Below are 19079 nucleotides of genomic sequence, written 5' to 3'. Positions count from 1 at the left end.
TTCTAGTTCTTTCCATGGTCTCCACCAGCTTCCCACCCACAGCATATGAGACCCACTGCCTAGCTAGCAGTGGACGCTGCCACAGCCCTCGGTTGAGGCCTCTGTCCACCCTGCCCCTTCTTGGGGGCAAGAGGGCTTGGAGGTGTACTGGACCCATGGAGCACAAAACCGCTGTGGGCTGCTGGCGGGGGGAGCTCGTGGTCTGGAGGCAGAGGCTGCTGCGTGGGGAGCGTGTTTCCTGCTCATTCAGACTCAGTGAACTTCTCCTGGACCCTGTCTGCAAAATAGTCAAACTCTACCGCTGCCCAGGCCCTGCGGTTCTGAGAGCTGTGCCTGCCCCTCCCCGTGGCCCGGTGGAGAGGGCAGCGAGCCCAGGGGAAGCAGGCGAGGGCGCTGGCGGTCCGATGCAGGCAGTCTCGTGAGGATGAGGGTCAGGAAGGCCCTCCTCCGAGGCTGCGCCCACCCTGAGGGCCTCTGGAGCCCTCCACGCTGGAAACCTTACAAAGATTGTCTCTGAAGACTACAGCCTGGATCTGTGCCACCATAGATATGGTGGTATGAAATCAAAAGGGGGGGATTATTACGGGGAAGGGTGTCCTAAAGGAACTCTGCAGAGTCTTGTGGACCCCACCCCCTACTCCAGCTTTCTGGACCCTACACCCTACTCCAGTGATTGGAAACTACAACTCCCAGCAGTACGAGGGCGAGAACTGCGAGGACCCAAGGGCGGAACTAAGCAGGCCTTCTAGGGCTTTGGGGGATAAATAGGGCGCCATTTTGTTCAACTTTCTCTCACTGGGGAAACAGCTCTCGGGACTGTATGACTCAGGGCTTTCAATTAGTTTGTTACCAGAGCTCCAAGTCAGCCCAGCCGGTAAGATACTCCAGTCACCTTGTAACCCTCACTCTTTCCTTGGTTGTTCCTTTTCCTTTCCCCCTTTTGTAGATAAACCCATTATTGACCCTTTTGTGTGTCTGCAGTACAACTGAATTATAAGCGTGCCGGTGAGGCCCCACAGACAGCCGCCCAGTTCACACTAGGGTGCTCCCTAACAGACTCGGAGTGCCTACTCTGTCTACTTCACCAGAGGGCTCCCCCAGGAGGTGAGAAATTGGCAGAAACAAAGAAGGCTCCTGGGGCTATTCAGAGGCCCTTATTCAAGGTCATCAGAACAAGGTCAAACCCTGTGTAGCTGCAGTGTCCACTTGAGCAAGGTGCTCTGTGCTCTGTGGGGTGCATGGGGTGGTGGTGGGGGGGTCAGGCCTTTATTCTTGGGGAGGAGAGATTTGGAATTGCTGGCGGCTTGCTGTTCTTTGCCTTTTTCATATCACTTCTAGAATAAATCCCTGGTCTGTGGTCAGTGCCACGACGTCTGTCAGGTATACAGACCTCGGCGATCAGCACCTATACCACGTCCTGTGTATGAGAAGGGTTGGGTCTCCCTCCGGCCAATCCCCCTGCAGTGGCGCCTGCCACCGTCTCCCAAACCCCCTCACATGTGGGGCCTCGCGGGGTGCCCGTGTCTGACGCCACCCAGAGGTGCACAGGCCCCCTGATTGCCCTGCGCTGGCAGGCTGACATTGACGTTGGCGACTTGCTTTCCTTTCTGGACACTCCAGGAGCAAATGTGTTGCCAGGAGCAGCCTGGTGCTGGCCAGATTCGTCCCACGAGGCCACAGCCTGCAGTTCCGTGGGGCTTCAGTGAGAGGCCAGCGTGCCCCTGGGTTCTGTCCCTTCCTCCGTGTTGAGCAGAAAGTTGTTGGGGGGGGCCTCCCCATACCAGGCCCCTCTGATCTCGTTGTCTTGTGGATCTGACTTCTCTATCTTCGGCTTCAGCTCTCAAGGCCCAAACCCCTCCCCCCACCTTTTTTTTGAGAATCATGTGGGTCCACGTTGATAACCCAGGTAAAATCGCTCTTAAAAAGGTGAGATGCACTGAGCTTTCCAGTACCAGCTGTTGGGTTTTCAGTTTTCTTTGGCACATAGCTGGGGACGGAACTTCAGGGCCAAGGGCAATTGTATTCTCAACGTTATAAGAAACTATCAAACATTTTTCACAGTGGTTTTATTTTATTTCATTGCTTTCCTACTAGCCATGTACCAGAGTTTGTTTATGCCACATCCTTCTACCACTTAGTTTTGCTATTCTTGATTTCAGCCAGGCTGGTGAGTGTGGAGTGCTCTCTCCTTGTGCTTTTCATTTTTATTTCCCTGATGACTGATTTGAAAATCTTTCCATGTGCTTACTGATCATGCATTTTAAAAAAAGATTTATTTATTGATGCATACAGAACTGGGGTACAGGCCAGAGGTGCAGGGGTGGTGAGAAGATTCACCAGAGACAGAGTGAGGAGCAGAACAGGCAGATGGAGGAAGCACACTGCTGAGGGGAGCAGCGGGCAGGTCAGGAGAGGCCTGATGCACCAGGTGGGTCACCTCTGGGGCGGGGATCGAACTCATGCTGAAGTGGCTTTTAGCTTCTTAGTGCTGTGCTTTAACTCACAGCGCCACCAGGGAGGGCCCTGATCATGCATTTTTAAAAAAAGGTCTTTAGTTCACTTTTTTATTGAGTTATTTTTATTTGTATACTAATTTTCAAGTTATTTATCTATTATTTATAAATCACCTATTATATATTTATAAATAATCATTACTTTTCAGTAATTACTTCTATAGCTACAGATACTTCATCAGATATGTACTTTATGAAAACTAATTCTTGGTTTAAAGCTTACCAATTTATTTTAACAGTGTCTTGGTAAGAGAAATTTTTGATTTTGGTGAAATTCAATATATCATTTATTTTCTTTTCTCTTTCATAGTTAGTCCTATTTTGGTTTTTCTTAAATACGTTTGCTAATTCCAGGGTTATGATGGGTTTCTTCTCCCATGCCTTCTAGAAGCTTCTAGGTTGCATAATACAACCTGGAATAATTTGTGTGTATGCTGTGAGGCAGGTTTGGGCTCTCTTTTCTTTCTTTTAAACACAGTGTTTTCCAGCGCCTTTTCCTCACAGAGCCAGTGCAGGCCCAGCAGTCTTTTATTGAGGCACTGACAAGCTGATTCTAACATTTCTATGGACATGACTTAGGTTTTAAATTTTTTTTTAAAGATTTATTTATTTATGTTTACAGAATTGGGGTATAGGCCAGAGGTGCAGGGGGTGAGAGGATTCACCAGGGACAGAGTGGGGAGCAGAACAGGCACATTGATGACGTACACTGCTGAGGGAGCAGCGGGCGGGTCAGGAGAGGTCTGCTGTGCCATGTGGGTCACCTCCCTGGCCGGGGAGCGAACTCGTGCTGCAGTGGCTTTGGAGAGCTTTATAACATGGTGCTTTAACCCGTTGTGCCAGCAGGGAGGCCCAGGTTTTAAATTTTACTCTGACTACTGTCTGAGGAGGGAAGCAGAGACCAGACAGACAGTGGATCTAGGTGCTTAGACTGTGAGTCCCAGTGGAGCATCTGGGGCTTCCTGAAGGGGGCCAGCAGGAATTCCTAATGAACGGCCTGTGGGTTAAGTCACAGTAGCAAGGCGTGCAGAAGAGCAGGGTGCTCCTCTGTGGCTGGGTGGCCCAGGAGGGTCACACAACTTCCAAGGAAGCCTGGCCTGTGTTGGCCTGGGACATGGTCAGATGCATGGAATCAGTGACTGGTTTGTGTGTGTGGTCAGAAACACTTTGCGTCAGTGGTATATGTGGCTCCCACTCAGCGATCATGGGGGAGATACCTAAGCCTGAGTCAGGTGCAAAGACAGGTGACAAGTGGCCTTCGGAAGGTTCTTGATGAAGGTCTAAGCTTTGAGCTTCTTCTCTGTGTTCTGGGCTGTAGACCAGCTGGTGGACTGAAAAGTGAGCCCTACCTGGACAGCCAGGCCCTGGGAGCCATCGCCCAGTCAGAACGTCTGAATGCAAGAAACAGAAGAGCTGGGCAATGTGGGAAGGCTGCAGGCTGAGGACAGGGCTCCTGCCTGGGGTGCTGCGGTCAGGGCAGGCGCAGCTGAGCCTTCTAGATTTGTCTGCTCCTTTGCTTCTCTGCTTGGTTTTTGTTTGCTTTTTAATGGAGGAATGTGCATATGAAGTGGGATGTGGAACTCGCTCATCCGCTTTTTCATTCATTCACTATGGGCGCATCCACGATAATCCAGGTATTGTGCTATTTTACACATGGCAGGCATCTCCTTTAATCTCCATGACAACCTGACAACCCTGCTGTAGGAGGATAGGATGAAGTGACCCTTGTCAGGGTGATGGTGGTGACATGTCTTTTTTAGTGCTGCAGAAAACAAATAGCTCATAGAAATGAAACAACTCCTGGGCCCACCCTGAGCCCAGGGCACTGAATGCCTGCGCCAATGTGCCAGCTGTGGCTGCCTGGTCCTGCCATGCTCGAGAGCCTGGGAAATGGAGGAGGAAGAGGAATATCATCCCATTGGCCCAAGAATGGAGCTGGCTTGGACTATATTTATGAGCACATTAAAGTCAGAGTTTACATTTTATGTTTTGTGTATCTCTTAAATTATCTGCCAGAAGTATTGAAAGGGATCAATTTAATTCTCAACTTCCATATACACTAAATTGCAGATAAGCACAAAAATGATGTGTGCATTATGGAAAAGCTTTCAGTTCCAACTGAACCATTTAAAACCGATTCTATTCCTCTTTCAACCCAGAGGCAATCCTTTCCCCTTACTTATAAATGCTCCACCTGAGAAGAGGGAGGGACCAGGACAGACTCTCAGGTGCTGGTGGCACAGAGGCTTGGAAGGCCCAGTGGGTGGGGTATGTGTGTGCTGGCTACTTGCGACAGTTACATGTGGCTGGGTGTCTGCAGAACATGTGCAGTTCTTCATGTATCTGGGTGGGTATATGTGCTGTGTTACAGCGTGGTGCTCTGTGGGTGTGGGTGTCTTAGAAGTGTATTATGTGCAGCTTATCTGGTATATGTGGGCTATAGCGCAGCATGTGTGGTATATGTGAGTGGTGTGTTGTAGGTGTGCACACTGTGCTGGTTTTAACATGGGGTGTCTGGGTGTACAGTCTGGGTGCACATGAACACATGCAAAATGTGCGTGTGTGTGAGGTATTTGCAAACCTGTAAATATGTGCACATGTAATCCATGTGCAGCTGCATCTGCATTATGCGGTTGCAGACTGGCTTGTATTATGTGGTGGGCATGCATCTGGTGTTTATGTGGCATGTGCTGGGTGGAATGGGTGTGTGGGGGTGTGCAGAGAACGGGGAGTTAGGTGAAGAAGCTGTGGGGTGTATATGGTAGGTATGGGTGGTGAGTCTGCATTGTGTGGTGTGTGTGGTGAGTGTTGTGCCCTTACCTCCCAAGGTGCTGCTACTTTAGTCCTCCTGTGCAGGAGGGCGTGCTAGACACAGGGTTGTACTGGGGATCCTGGCCATGTGTCCAGTCTCATAGGGCTGTTTGCCTCTGAAACCTGAGCTGTTCTCTTCTGAAGCACTGTCCCAGATTCCCTGAGCTGAGCATATGACTGATTCTCCCTGGCAGCCTTTATCTTGACTGGGCAGCCTTGGGGCCAGTTCCAACTGTCTCCTTCCATTTACAGTTTGGAGACTGTGCTTGCGGTAACAGGGCATCCTGTTAGGGAAGACCTCTAGGGGGCGCCCTGATGCTCCCCACCACTCTCCCAGCATTCTCCCACTACATCTCTGATGAGCTGCTGGAAGCTCAGACCTACAATCATGGAACAAATTGATTAAAGTAGAGAACAATCAATTATTTTTGAGACTCATTTTCTGAGCTGGCTTGGTCTATACCCAGGCCAAATGTTCTGTCGATTCTGTAAAGAACTTCAGGAGCTTCAATCCATGACATGGCCACAAGGCTGCAAAGAAGAGCCACCTGATCTTTGCTTGGGCTTTTGCCCACCTCCTTTTTCCAGCTTCCAGAGAGAATATTCCCAGCTGCAAGTGAGTCAGGAGTGACAGGTTCACATTCCCAGTACTGAGACGCTATCTGCTATCTGGAAAACTACAGATGTCACTACCCTTGAAGTATCAACATCAATAGGCCTTTCTGGATTCTCTGATAGCCCCGACTCCATTGTAGAATGTTATTAAGAACAAAGCATATTTACCTCAACAACAGTGAAGCATCTAGATGCCCTTTAGCTGAAATCACCTCTTGGAATCTAGTGATATACACATGTCCTAATAGCCCAGTCTTAGATGCTCTTTGCTGGTTATATTTAATGCAAATCAAATGTCGAATGACCTGTATTTTACATAAAAATCTCTTGAGATCTACAGGGTTGTTGTGAAACTTTGCTTTACTCTTTTTACAATCGCCACTTGCAAAGTCCTGGCAAGTTTACTTTAGCCTCAGGGAGGTGGAGACAAAGTGGTTTAGAGCTGGACGTGTTGTTAGAGACATCCATTATAAACACACACAGCATTGAGGTTGAGAGCTGGAAAATTATAAAATTCCTTTCAGCATGGGAATTTAGTATTGATGGTATATGAGCTGTTTAAAATAAATTGGTCAGGACGTAATAGATGACACAATTAACCATTTTCTAGTATGTCTTGTACAGTGTAAACCCTGGTAGATGATCTGTGGTGATGGTTTTGAAAATTCCCTTAACTGCAAAAATGTATGAAGTCAGACAGTAATGGAATTATACATCCTGTAAAAAATTCATCTATCTGAGCTGGAACATTATAAACCTACAAAATTGATGTAGCATATGTCACATTAGTTGTTTTAACAAACAAGTTAAATTTCAGAAGTCGGCAATCCTTTGTTCAATTGGCAAAATTAAATAGCATCTGGAGATTAAATGGGTAATTTTTCCAATTACTCTTTTCCACACATGGCTTAAGTAATTTATTTCAAGACTAGCTATAAAATGTCAACATCAACATGATTGGGAATCTTTAATAAAAAAATGCCATACACAAACTTAATATATGCTTATTCCATTATTGAAGTGTTTATCAATGATATCATAGTAAAGTTAAGCCGAATTTGGGAGTTGTGCTCCTAGCAATGGAGGGCTAGCTTGTTTCAGAACAACATTCACACTGGAGTAACTAGGAAACATGGAAAAACTATAAGAAAGACAGCCATCTGGTGATATCAAGGAGTATCAATGCAGTTAGTAATTTTAAGGCTAAGATCTGGAGAAGGCTGAAATAAGAGAGGTGAATCTAACAAGGAGAGCCACATTCTCCATGGGAGGTGGGGAGGTTTGCCAATGGCTGAGAGGATGAGAAGCTGAGTGGCACTTTCAACAAATCTTCTGAATTTTCCGGATGAAACTGGGCCCATAAACGGCAGGCCTTGATTGAAATTCCAGGATTTCAGTTGGGAACCAAAGGACTAACACTAAAAGGACTACGTGTTACAGAGTGAACTAAAAATAGATTAAGTATAGCATGGAGATAAGTCCATGATTGCCTTCAAGTGATCCTAGCTTACTAATGCCCAGCTGACTGGAATAAGCAAACTTAACCCTCTCTTAAAAATGGTGAAATAGTCAGAGCTGAAGACTGTACCTCAAAAGCTTAATAGATAATGTTCAGCACTCAATTAAAATGATCAGGATAGTGAGAAATCAAGATAGGATTAAAAATAAGAGAAAAACAGATGACAAGAAGAGAAAAACCAGAGAAAACTAGCTGACAGCTAGACAATAGAGTTATCAAACACATACTTGAAAATAACTATAACAAATATGTTAAAGAATTTTGGCAGAGATCTGAGAAATATGAAAACAAGCTGAGTGGAAACTCTAGAACTGAAATAGAATAGCTAAACATAAGAATTCAGTGAGTATGTTTTAGACCTGGCTTGGTGTCCATGAAAAGAAAATCAGTAAACTGGAAGACAGCTTGGAAGAAAAACTCTAGTCTGAAGAAGACAGACAAATAGACATGGACATGCAAAGGGAAGATAAAAGAGAGAAGGATAGAGCAAAAGCATAATACAGTCAAGGAGCATCAGATCCAAAATATGTGTAACTGAGTCTCTGAATGAAAGAATACAGAGGATGAGGCAAAAGCAATGTAAAAAAGATAATGATTAAACTTTTTACAAATAGTGAAAGAGAACAAGCCACATATTCAGAAGGGATATGAACCCTAGGGAGGAAAAATAAAAGGAAAATACAACTGGGAATATTATAATTAAATTACTAGCAACCTAAGGTGAAACACACAATTTTAGAAACAGGAAGATAAGAAAAGATATATTACCTTCAAATGAGCAATAGGAAGATAGACAGTTGACTTCTCAATGGAAATAATGAAGGCCAGGAGAAAATGGAATGAAATCTTCATAGTGCTGAAAGAAAATAAAGTCCAGTCTAGATTCCTCTATCTTGGAAAGATTATCCTTCAAAAATTAATACAAAATAGAAACAAATAAAACCTGAGGGTACTTAATGCCAGAGGACCATGTAAGGAACATACTCTGTAGGCCAGAGGACCATGTAAGGAACATACTCTGTAGGCAGAAAGAAATGATTCCAGATTGAAGCATAGAGATGAAGAAAAGAAGAAAGAGTAGTTGGCAACTTCCATATGTGTAAATGAGCACCGAATGTCTAGTCAAAAATATTTTTGTTAGGGTTTAAAATAGAATCAGATTGTGATACAACAACATGAAATTCAGGAGGAAAAAAGTTCTAAGTTCTTTGAACTCTCTGAAGTATGGAAAAAGTTACAAGCTGTAACCTCTAGAGTAACAACTGAAAAAATAGTAAAAGAATGTATAGATAAGTAATTAAAAGGGGGGAAATTAAGTATTATTATTTTTGATTCATAAAAAAATAGGGCAAGAGACATGAAAAGAAGGAATGAAGAACAGATAGGACAAATGGTGAGCTATTAAGACCAGTAATCAAATATATCATTATCACATCCCATGTAGGTAAATGAAAAATACTCTACATTTAAGGCAGATTATCAGAATACATTAAAAAACCCAATTGTCTATTCCTTATAAGAACTATATTTTAAATAGAAGGAATCAAAAAGGATGGAAGTAAAAGAAAAATACATCATACAAACACTAACCAAAAGAAAGCTAAAGTAGAAATTTCATTAGCCAAATCCTCAAATTCTTGGAAATTAAAAAATGTATAGCTTTCAGTATAAATATTTCAAAAGAGGCTGAACTAACCATCAGCAATCTAAGTTGGGTTTATAGGCATGTAGGTAACTCTAGTCCACCTCTGTTTTTGAATGAGCTAGGAATAGCCTTTGTATTTTAAAATTGTTGAAACAAATGTGACGAAGAACATATGGCTTAAAAAGTCTAATATAGTTTGTGCATATATATATATATGGATAATGGAAGCTATCTGATAAAAGAACAGATAAAAGAAAGAAAAAACAATAAGATGGCAGATCTATAAACAAATTAATTAAAATTTACAAAGACCAGAACTTAATGAAATAAATAACCAACAACAGAATCAATTAATACAGACAAAAAAGTGGTTCTTTGAAAAGAATTAAATACTCAATAACATCAGAAAGACTGATCTACCACTATCCCTCCCTCTCTCTTTCTTGATGCCAAAGGCAGTAGACATACAACAATATATACTGTATGAATCTGTGTATTCAAAGCTCATGAACAGGAGAAACTGATCTAAAATTTTATAAGCCATGACTATGACTACATTTGGGGAGAAGGGTAGGAAGATGGAAAGAGAGGAACTTCTGAGGTGCTGAAAAGTTTTTATTTGAGTAATGAAGGCTTCAAGGTGGTATAATTTATGAAAATTCATTAGGCTCCATAGTTATAATCTTTATAGTTTCTATTTGCATATAACACTTCAATAGGAAAGTATTTTGCATAAAGTTAAAAATAGTTTGTATGTCTTGTTGGATTTACTTTGCATAATGTCACATTTAAGGTAGTTGTCTAGAATATATTTGATTTTAAAAAGCCATACATGCACAATAAAATACAATTATAAGTATATAAATAAGCATATTGTTTTAATCATCTGTAGCTTCTTAATTCGCCTATGATTCACTCCTAGTCCAAAATTAAAGCCAAGTTAAAAGTGGTGGTATTTATTCTTATAGGTCTGATTATTGTTACCAAATTAATATATTCACAAAGATGAGGAAAAGTATGCTAAAAGCTGTAAGATAATGACATAAGCATTAACATTTTGCAACAAACCATGGAGAAAACTATTAGAAGAGTAGCTATGACTGATTAAGCAGTTGACAGATAGTGAGAGAAGAAATAAAACTCCCGACATATCAGGAAATGAAAAGAAAATAAATTTGAAGCTGGTCTTTCCCAGATTTTTTATCAAAATTCTGTTGGGTTCTTCCCAGATAGATGTTGGCACATCTTGTCCTCAACAGCAAAATGAGATCAAATGATGGTTGATGAAAGGCATAAAATTGCAGTTTGTATAAAAAATTGATAACTCTCCTATTATGTGCCATCTTGACATAATGATGTAATTTAACCACACATCATTTTATGCCTTCAGAAACTGAGGTCAAGGGAGCCAAACTCCTTGGTCCAGTCCCTCACAGGCCAGGAAGTGGTGGACTAGAATAGACACATAGGTGGTTTCACTGGCTTCAGAAAATTTCACAGAAATAATTTGGTTACCAGACACTCCTATTGGCTCTGACTATAACTTCTCTCCACTTCCAGGAACCACTTTTATCATCTTCCCATGATCCCACCTACTGTTGTTTATATTGTTATTCAGGTCCCTTCATGTTCCACCAAGGTGGCATTGTGAACTGCACAATAGGTCACAAGATTACATTATGAAATATTGTGACTTTCACATCGGGTTTGTTCCCTCTCTTTTCTTCTCCCTATTCCTATCCCTGCCCCTTTTTTCCTCTTCCCTCCTTCTCTCCTCTCTCTTTCTCATCATTAAAGGAAAAAGTTTGGCCACACTTTAGAGGTTAAGAGGAACAGACTGATAGCACCCTTTCCCCAAGGCAGCACACCTCAGGGCCATGTCACAGCTTCCTAGTCCATAAGTTATCCTATGGGGCAAAGTGAGAGAATCTGAGAGAGCATTTGACTTCCTTAGCTATATGGGAAGCTGCCAAAGAGGCTCATTTGTCTCTTGTTTCATCAAGAGTAATGAGTCATGAGTTGCATGAGTAGGGGATGAGAAGTGGACATGGCAGATAGGACTAGTGGATGCATTAAAGAGACATGAATTCCACTAACTGCATCATGGACACCACTGAGAAGCCTGCCATGAGCAATTAGGAATTCCTTGCTATAAATCCTTGGAATTAATGCGTGGACATCTCCAGTGTTCTGTGTACCTCACCCACACCTTCAAATTCTGTGCGTTGAGAGTAAACTTTGGCAGATGGTTAGTGAGCAAGTGTAGAAAACCAGTGTGAGTCTGAGGATGAAGGAGAGACCACAAATTTGAATTTTAGTTTCACCATTGGAAGGTAAAAGGGAAGCTGTTAGCACTTGGCTTGGTGAGCAGCAGGAAAGAGAAAGGGGTACAAACTTAAGCCAGCTGCCACTAGAGGGAGTAAGATGTATGAAGCAGGCATAGCCATAGACTAGCTGAGAAAATCAGACTTTTTAGCAGGACTGGTGGAACGTATTACTCTCTCAAAGGTAAACACTGGAAGAAGTGACTGCAGTTTAGATGTGAAAAGAATAATGCAAGTCATCAAGGATCACACAAAATCAGGGAAAAACAACACCCCCAAAGGATCACAATAATCTAGTAGCTGCTCCCAAATACATGGAAGCCTGGAATTTATCTAACAAAGAATTTAAAGTAGCTCTTTTAAATAAAACCAGTGAGTTACAAGGAAACACAGAAAAACACTTAGCAAAATCAGGAAAATAAAAAACAAATGAGATACTTAACAAGTAGATTGGAGACATAAAGACTCAAACAGGAGTTGTGAACTGAAGAATACAATGAATAAAATGAAAAAATGCAATAGAGATCATCAACAGAAGACTGATTCAAATGGAAGAAAGACAATCTGGCATAGAAAACAGGAACTCTGAAATGATCTACACAGAGGACAACAAAGGAAAAAGAATAGAATGAGTGAAAAAAGCCCATGTGACCTATGAGAAACTATCAAAAGAAGCTGTCTATGAATAATTAGAGTACCAGAAAAGAAGAGAGGGAGAAGGTTGCAGAAAAATTATAGAAAGAAATAATGGCTGAGAACTCCCCCAATCTGGGGGAAGATTTGTATATTCAAGTTCATGAAGCTCATATATTACTAAGCAAAATTAATTTAAGTACATTCTTTCCAAGACATTTTATAATAGAACTTTAAAAAATCAAGGATAAAAAAGCAATTAGTATTGCATCAGGATATGCAAAACTTGTGACTTACAAGATAATTCCCATAGGCTATTAGCAAATTTCTTAGCAAAAACCACAGGTGCCAGGAGACAGTGAGAAGGTATACTCAAAGTGCTAAAAGAAAGAAAAAAAGCCAATCAAGAATACTTTACCTGACAAAGCTGTCCTTTAGCAATGGATAAACAAAGACTCCAGAAACAAATGCTAAAGGAATTTGTTATTATTAGATAGTTATCTGCCTTACAAGAAATGTTGAAAGGAGTTATTGAAGCAGAACTGAAAGGACACTGATTAGTAACAACAAAAAATATGAGAATAAACAACACATAAGTGTAAGTATATAGTTAAATTCAGAATTCTCTAATACCATAATATGGTGGAATGTTGAAAACTTAACTTTCTGTAAAGGTTGAATGACAGAATATTAAAAATAATTATATATTTATTAATTTGTTAATAAATATAAAATATTAAAAGACATAATTGTGACCTCAAATTCATAAAGGGGGTAAAAGTGTAGACGTGTTGAATGTGATCCAGGTTATCAGCATAAAATAGACTACTATACATATAATGTATTTTTATAAACCTCCTGGTAACCACTGAGCAAATCTACAGAAAATTCATAAAAGGTAACAAGGAAGAAATCAAAGGATCCCACTTTGAAAATCATCAACTCACAAAGGACATCAGCCAGGGAGATTCCATGTGAATCATCCGTGTGAAATATGGAAATCCTGCCATTTGTGACAACATGGATGGATCTTGATTTACCATGCTATGTCAGATAAGGACAAGCATGGGTCACCTCCCTGTCTGGGGATCAAAGTCATGCTGCAGTAAGCTTCCCAGTGCTGCGACTTAAGCCCTTCATCCCACCGCTCCCCTCAGCAGTGTATTTTAGTAGATCAGCCTGTTCTGCTCCCCACCTTGTCTCTGCTGAATCCTCTCACCCCCACACTTCTGGCCTGCACCCCAACTCCTATATGCATAAATAAATATATTTTTTAAGAAGGACAAATGTTGTGTATTATTTATATGTGGTACCTAAAATACAAAAATCAGAAAAGGTTTATAGAATGATGGTTTCCAGAAATTAAGAGGCTGGAGAAATGAGATGATGGTCAAAAGTACAAACTTCTAATTACATTATCAATAAGTTCTGGACATCTCATATACAGTGTTGAACCTATAGTTAACAATACTATATTGTATATTTTAAAGTTGCTACTAGAGTAGATGATAAATATTCATATTACAAAAGAAAGAGTAATTAATGTTTGGTGACTGCTATGGTCATCATTTTGCAATATGAAAGTATACAAAAATAACAGGTTTTATACTTTAAATGTTATTTAAATAAATGTTATTTAACCACAATGTTATTTGCAGTTATATCTTAGTAAAGCTGAGAGAAATATAATTAAGGGCGATGGGCCCTTCTATTATCTTAACAATGTTAAGTTTGTATAATTTTCCAAATTCTGCTTCTCAGTGACACTGCATAATTACTTATTTGATTCTAAACACATATACAACAGTCTCAGATAACAGCATCTATACTACTGCCAACAATCGGATTTCTGAAAGCAGTTTGTGATATTTCTTAACAATTCTTTTTGTCTTTAGCTTGCATGCCAATAAACAGTCAAAATATTTTGTTTCAAAGTCACTTATAATATTTCTCCTTGAGCAAACTATCAGCAGTATAAACAGTTTTGTATCATTTTGTACAAATTTTAAGGATTTCTTTAAAAAATTCAGTCTTGTTTTATAATTATGCAAAAATATTTACAGGGTCCTAAATTTAGCTGACTCAAACAATGTATTATTCAAAGAATTGTAGTGTTTATTCCTGTCCCTCACTCTTTCCTCTCATTTTCTCTTACATTTTCTTTATGTAAGCAATTGCTTTTTATATTTGTATTCCTTTCTTGGATATACAAACAATTCAACAACCTAGAAAAAGTGGTCAACTGTTTAGAATAAAACGACATTCTAAGACTGACCAGATTGAGACAGACCACCTGAACAGACCAACCACAAATAAGTAAATTGAAAGAGCAATGAAGATTCTCCTGAAGAACAGAAGTTCATGAGCAGGTACCTTCACTGAAGACACTTCAGTGAGTATCTAGAACCTATCCTTTTGAAACTCTTCAAAAAAGTTTCAGAGAAGAAATGCTCCCACATACCAAAACCATGATACAATACCATTGCACACCTACTGAAATGACTGAAAAAAAAGAAGAAATACTGAATGCTGATAAGGGTGTGAAGCAGCTACAATTCTCATGCATCACTGGAGAGAATGCAAAATGGCACAGAACTCTCAAAACAGTCTAGCAGGTTGTTAGACAGTTAGACATAAACTTAGCAAATGAGCTGGCAATTTCACCCCTGGAAAAATGAGAATGATGTTCATGAAATCCCTGTTCTCTAGCATTTATGGTAACTCTAGTTAAAATTGCCAACTATGGAAACATCAGGAATGTCCAACAGGTGAATGAAAGAACAGATTGGAGTCCATCTCTAGAATAGAAAATCAAAAAAAAAAAGGAACAAACAATTGAGAAATCAGAAATTTCAAAATGATTCCACTGAGTGCAAAGTCACTTTCAAAAGAATAGATTCTATATGACTCCATTTATATGACATTCTTGAGACAAAACAAAAGTAGAACGAAACAGCAGTGATTGTGGATGGTGTGGACGATGATTCAAGAGAACAGGAGGGAACGTTTGGAGGTCATAAGACAATTCTGTGTTTCTATAGTGGCAGTGATAACACAATTGTACAAATATGTTAAAATTCTTAGAACTGTATATCAAAGGTCAAGTTTTTTTTCTTCTGTATTTAACTTAAAAAATAAAGGCAAGAGATGACACTTCTTGCTTCCTAAGAAAGTCATGTGGAGAGTAGCAGCAATTTTAGTGTTTGTTGCAAAGACCGCCCAGCAAACATGGTCTGCTGCTATTTTTTGAGCTGCAACACGCTGGTTACTCTGTCAAGCATGAGCATTGCAACTTCTAATTTCCACAGTCAACCTGGAAGTTGGGTTGGGCTCAATGGAAAAGCTGAAATGAGCAGAAGTAAAATAATGTGTTCTGCATCTCATAATCAGTAGTTGCTGAGTGTTGACTTGAACCCAGTTCTCGCTGTCAACCTCATCTTGAACCTACTTGTCAACATGACCGTTCACTTACATTAATAAAAAAACAGTGGGAATGGTCAGGTAGACATGCTATAATATGACTAATGAGAACTGCACTTTAACTTACATGTATCATAATAATTCCTGAAACATACTTTATTTAAAAATCTGAGTTTTTTTGAAATTCTGGGAGGTGTAGGAAAATTTAAAGACTGCTATTTTCACCACCATTTCCTCAGAATCCTCCAATAAGTGGTTCTTAATTTTCAGTAGGATTGGAGAGCCACCTCTATATAATATACAATGGTTTCTATTTTTTCCCCATGAATTGAAGAATCATGATGGCTTATACTACTTAGCTAAGTAATTACTAATTCCAAAATAACAGTTTATATATTTGAGGCAAGGAGTAATTACTTAGAAATTCTCTTGTCTCATGCAATTGATTGTCCTAAGAAGTTGTAATTGGTTTTTCTCACCTTGCAAACACATACACACACACAAACACACTCTTTAAAAGTCCTTATACAGATAGAAACTAAACATTAATTTTCAAGTCATCATGATTACTGCTGAGTAACTATCTGAAAACTTTCTACACACAGACTATGTACATTTTCATGTAGGAAATGTCATTATTGGAAAAGCCTAAGGAGGAATTTTACCTTCTTGCTTGTGAATTATCCCCATTGAAGTTACTGGCCACCAAATGGCTTTTATCACCAAAAACTTGCTAAAAGCATTTTTGTCATATTTAAGACAGGTATAAGAAACTAAGATCTTCAATAAAAGTGTTTTTCTTGAATGTGCTATAGTATATAATGTGAATATATTACCTCAAAAATAATGATCGATAAAATTTTAGTCAATATCTATAATAAGTGGCAATGAAAAGCAAATCCTAGTGAATGCCTCAGCACTTTTACTGTAAGAAGTTGAGTATTTGCTCCATGCTTGGATAAAGTCAAGACTATCAATAATTTCATTACCAACACCTTGTTTAATTTTATAGAATCCAACTACCACAGCTGTGAGGTAACAGACACCTTTTCAAGAGGGCGGTGCTGTGGGAAGGAGCTGTGCTTACCTTCCAGCAGGTCTCTGGCCAGACCAGGTTCTGCCCCCGTGGACCGAACAAAGTCTGACAGGACTGCGTCCATATCAAGAGTCATATGATCATGTAGAAGGGCCGCCCAACACTCAGCCGAGGTGGGGTTGGGAAGCAGACTAGAAACCATCCATCTGCGGGACCAAAGGGAGAAGCATCTTATCATGTGACGGAAGTGGTGATGTGAGCAAGAGCATCTGCAGAGACATGGTGGAGAGGAGGAACCACTCCCACCAACTGTGACATATCTTTGAGCAGGTTTGGGAATTGCCTGATTATTCATATAAGATATTACTAAATTGCAAAGTCAAACTCAAATACAACCCCTTGGAACAATGCCAATGCCAGCTCCCACTGATTGAAAAGAAGACTGACTACATTAGTTCAAAACAATCTCTCTGCCCCCAAACACCTGCATATGACTCAGTTAAGTTGGATCATGAGATTTCTAATCCTTTTCCAGGTTACACAGATGGGGACCACTTCCACAGTGGAATTGTGTTGCCTGCCATGTCCAGATTATGCCTTTATAGGTGAGTCTACCATCCCTCACCTGGCTCTTGGGAAAGATTTTAAGTTAGTCCAGAATTTGATTGAAATGCCAAGTTGGATGAAGATGGCTCTAAACTGCCATCTCTCTAAGAGTTGTCATGGTCACAGTAACAGCCCAGCAAGGGGATTGATCTGGGCAGCTCAGCCCTCTTAGACAGGTGCCACTCCTCTGACCACAGGCTGACTGTGCAGTCAACTTGCGGAGAAAAGATGAACCCATAGTACATGAGAGTGACTCACACGAGTGATCAGTGCTGGTTCATTGGTGGATAGTTAGCTCATCATGGCTGAAAAAAATGCAAATGCCTTCTTGTGTTTGCGTCCATAAGGGATCAGCATATTATGACCTGTGGGCCGATGGTGGTGCACAACATTTTGTTTTGTAAAAATAAATATCTTAAGTCGTATTGGAGCACAGCCACACTCATTCACTGATGTATTGTCTGTAATTGTTTTTGTTCACAGCTGAATTGAGCAGTTAAAACTAAATTTTTACTCTCTGGACCTTTACAGAAAGTATGTTGACTTCAGTATAGATGATGAAAAATTGTATGCCAGCAAGTATACAACTGATTTCACACACTGTGGGGTGAATTTCAATCCCATGTCCTCTGTTCCTTCTCTTGGGATAACCACTTGGAGGGGCTGAGCTGGGGGAGGGTAGAGGGTGGACCTGTGATGACCACTGGTGCTTTAGAATAGGTACCATAGCCCGATACCAGCCCAGCTCTACCCTTCAGAGGGGCTGGGACATACTGGTGAGTCTCCTCAAGCACACACAGTTGGGCACCTGTAAGCATGGGGGGGGGGGACTAGGGATAAGGCTGGGAGGAGTAAGTTATCTCAGAGACGTTCCTTGACATTATGCCATCTTGCACACAACTCCTACTTGGGAATAATTTTAGGTTGGCATGGCTAGAAAATAAGGTAATTATTTTACCTAATGTATATGGTACCAATTAAGAGATTGATTGTTTCTTCTCTCCAGAAGTCTTGGCCCAGAGAGCTTCTTCTTTTCACCACTTCTACCTGGTAGACAAATCAGAGAATAAGATGTTACCTTGTATTTCCAATTAAAATTGACAACATATCCATAAGCTTTACTGAGTGGTTTTACTGTGAATGGATGTTGATTTTCTTTCTTAAGATACTTACATATGATGAATTCTATTAAAGAGCTTCTTAATATTGAACCTCACTCATATTTCTGGAACAAATCCCTTTAATCCTTCATTGGTATTTTTGAATGTGTTTTTTGATTCAGTTTGCTAATTTTTATTGAAAGTCTTTACTTTGATATTGATGAATTAGGCTGACTTGTGCTTTTTTTTTATGTGCAATGTGTCAAGTGTTATAGTCAATGCTATATACTTGAAAGAAAACTGGAAGTTTCTCTTGAAACAACCAAAAGCACTGGAGTCATCAGATAACTGAAGAGTTGGTAGCTATTCCCTGTGAATCAATCTGTTTGAAATGCTTCCTTTGGAAAGAGCATTTTTACAGACTACTCTAGTTTTATCCTTTGGAAATTGCCCTCCTAGGGAACCAGAGTGGCTCCACCTTGTATATACACTATCTTAGGTTCATAATTTATATTTGTCCTACCTTGGAAGATAGTCATTATCTTCATGGTTTTCTTTATGTGTATTTACCTATACTCACAAGGCACATACAACTCTTATTAGTCTTAGTAAGCAAAGATATGTCTAATATGTCCCCCTGGATAGCAGATATGTTTGTTTAACATCAGTAGTCTTATATGAGTTTGATCATATGTGTTAAGCAGGGGTATAAGAAGACCCCTGAGGCCCTCCCTGGTGGCACAGTGGGTTAAAGCACAGCACTAAGAAGCTAAAGCCACTTCTGCATGAGTTCAATTCCCGCCTGCCCCGGAGGTGACCACATGGCGTGGCAGACCTCTCCTGACCTGCCCGCTGCT

The 19079-nt window shown here is 40.5% G+C and overlaps 1 protein-coding gene across 1 annotated transcript in view; it reads right to left on the bottom strand.

Annotated features, from left to right (window-relative positions):
- Positions 1–19079, bottom strand: part of OTUD7A (OTU deubiquitinase 7A) — a 105720-nt gene that overhangs the window by 72811 nt on the left and 13830 nt on the right. The window contains exons 2-3 of the mRNA XM_004692952.2: positions 18081–18165; positions 16568–16722 (exon numbers count right to left, since the gene is read on the bottom strand). Coding sequence (XP_004693009.1) covers positions 16568–16718 — 151 coding nt within the window. The 5' untranslated portion in view covers positions 16719–16722; positions 18081–18165. The remainder of the gene's footprint in view (positions 1–16567; positions 16723–18080; positions 18166–19079) is intronic.

Source organism: Condylura cristata, unplaced genomic scaffold, assembly GCF_000260355.1.
Source record: "Condylura cristata isolate star-nosed mole 26May11 unplaced genomic scaffold, ConCri1.0 scaffold00035, whole genome shotgun sequence".
Lineage (NCBI taxonomy): Eukaryota > Metazoa > Chordata > Mammalia > Eulipotyphla > Talpidae > Condylura > Condylura cristata.
The sequence above is the reverse complement of the archived record's forward strand: the minus strand, read 5'-3'. Positions and strand labels throughout refer to the sequence as shown.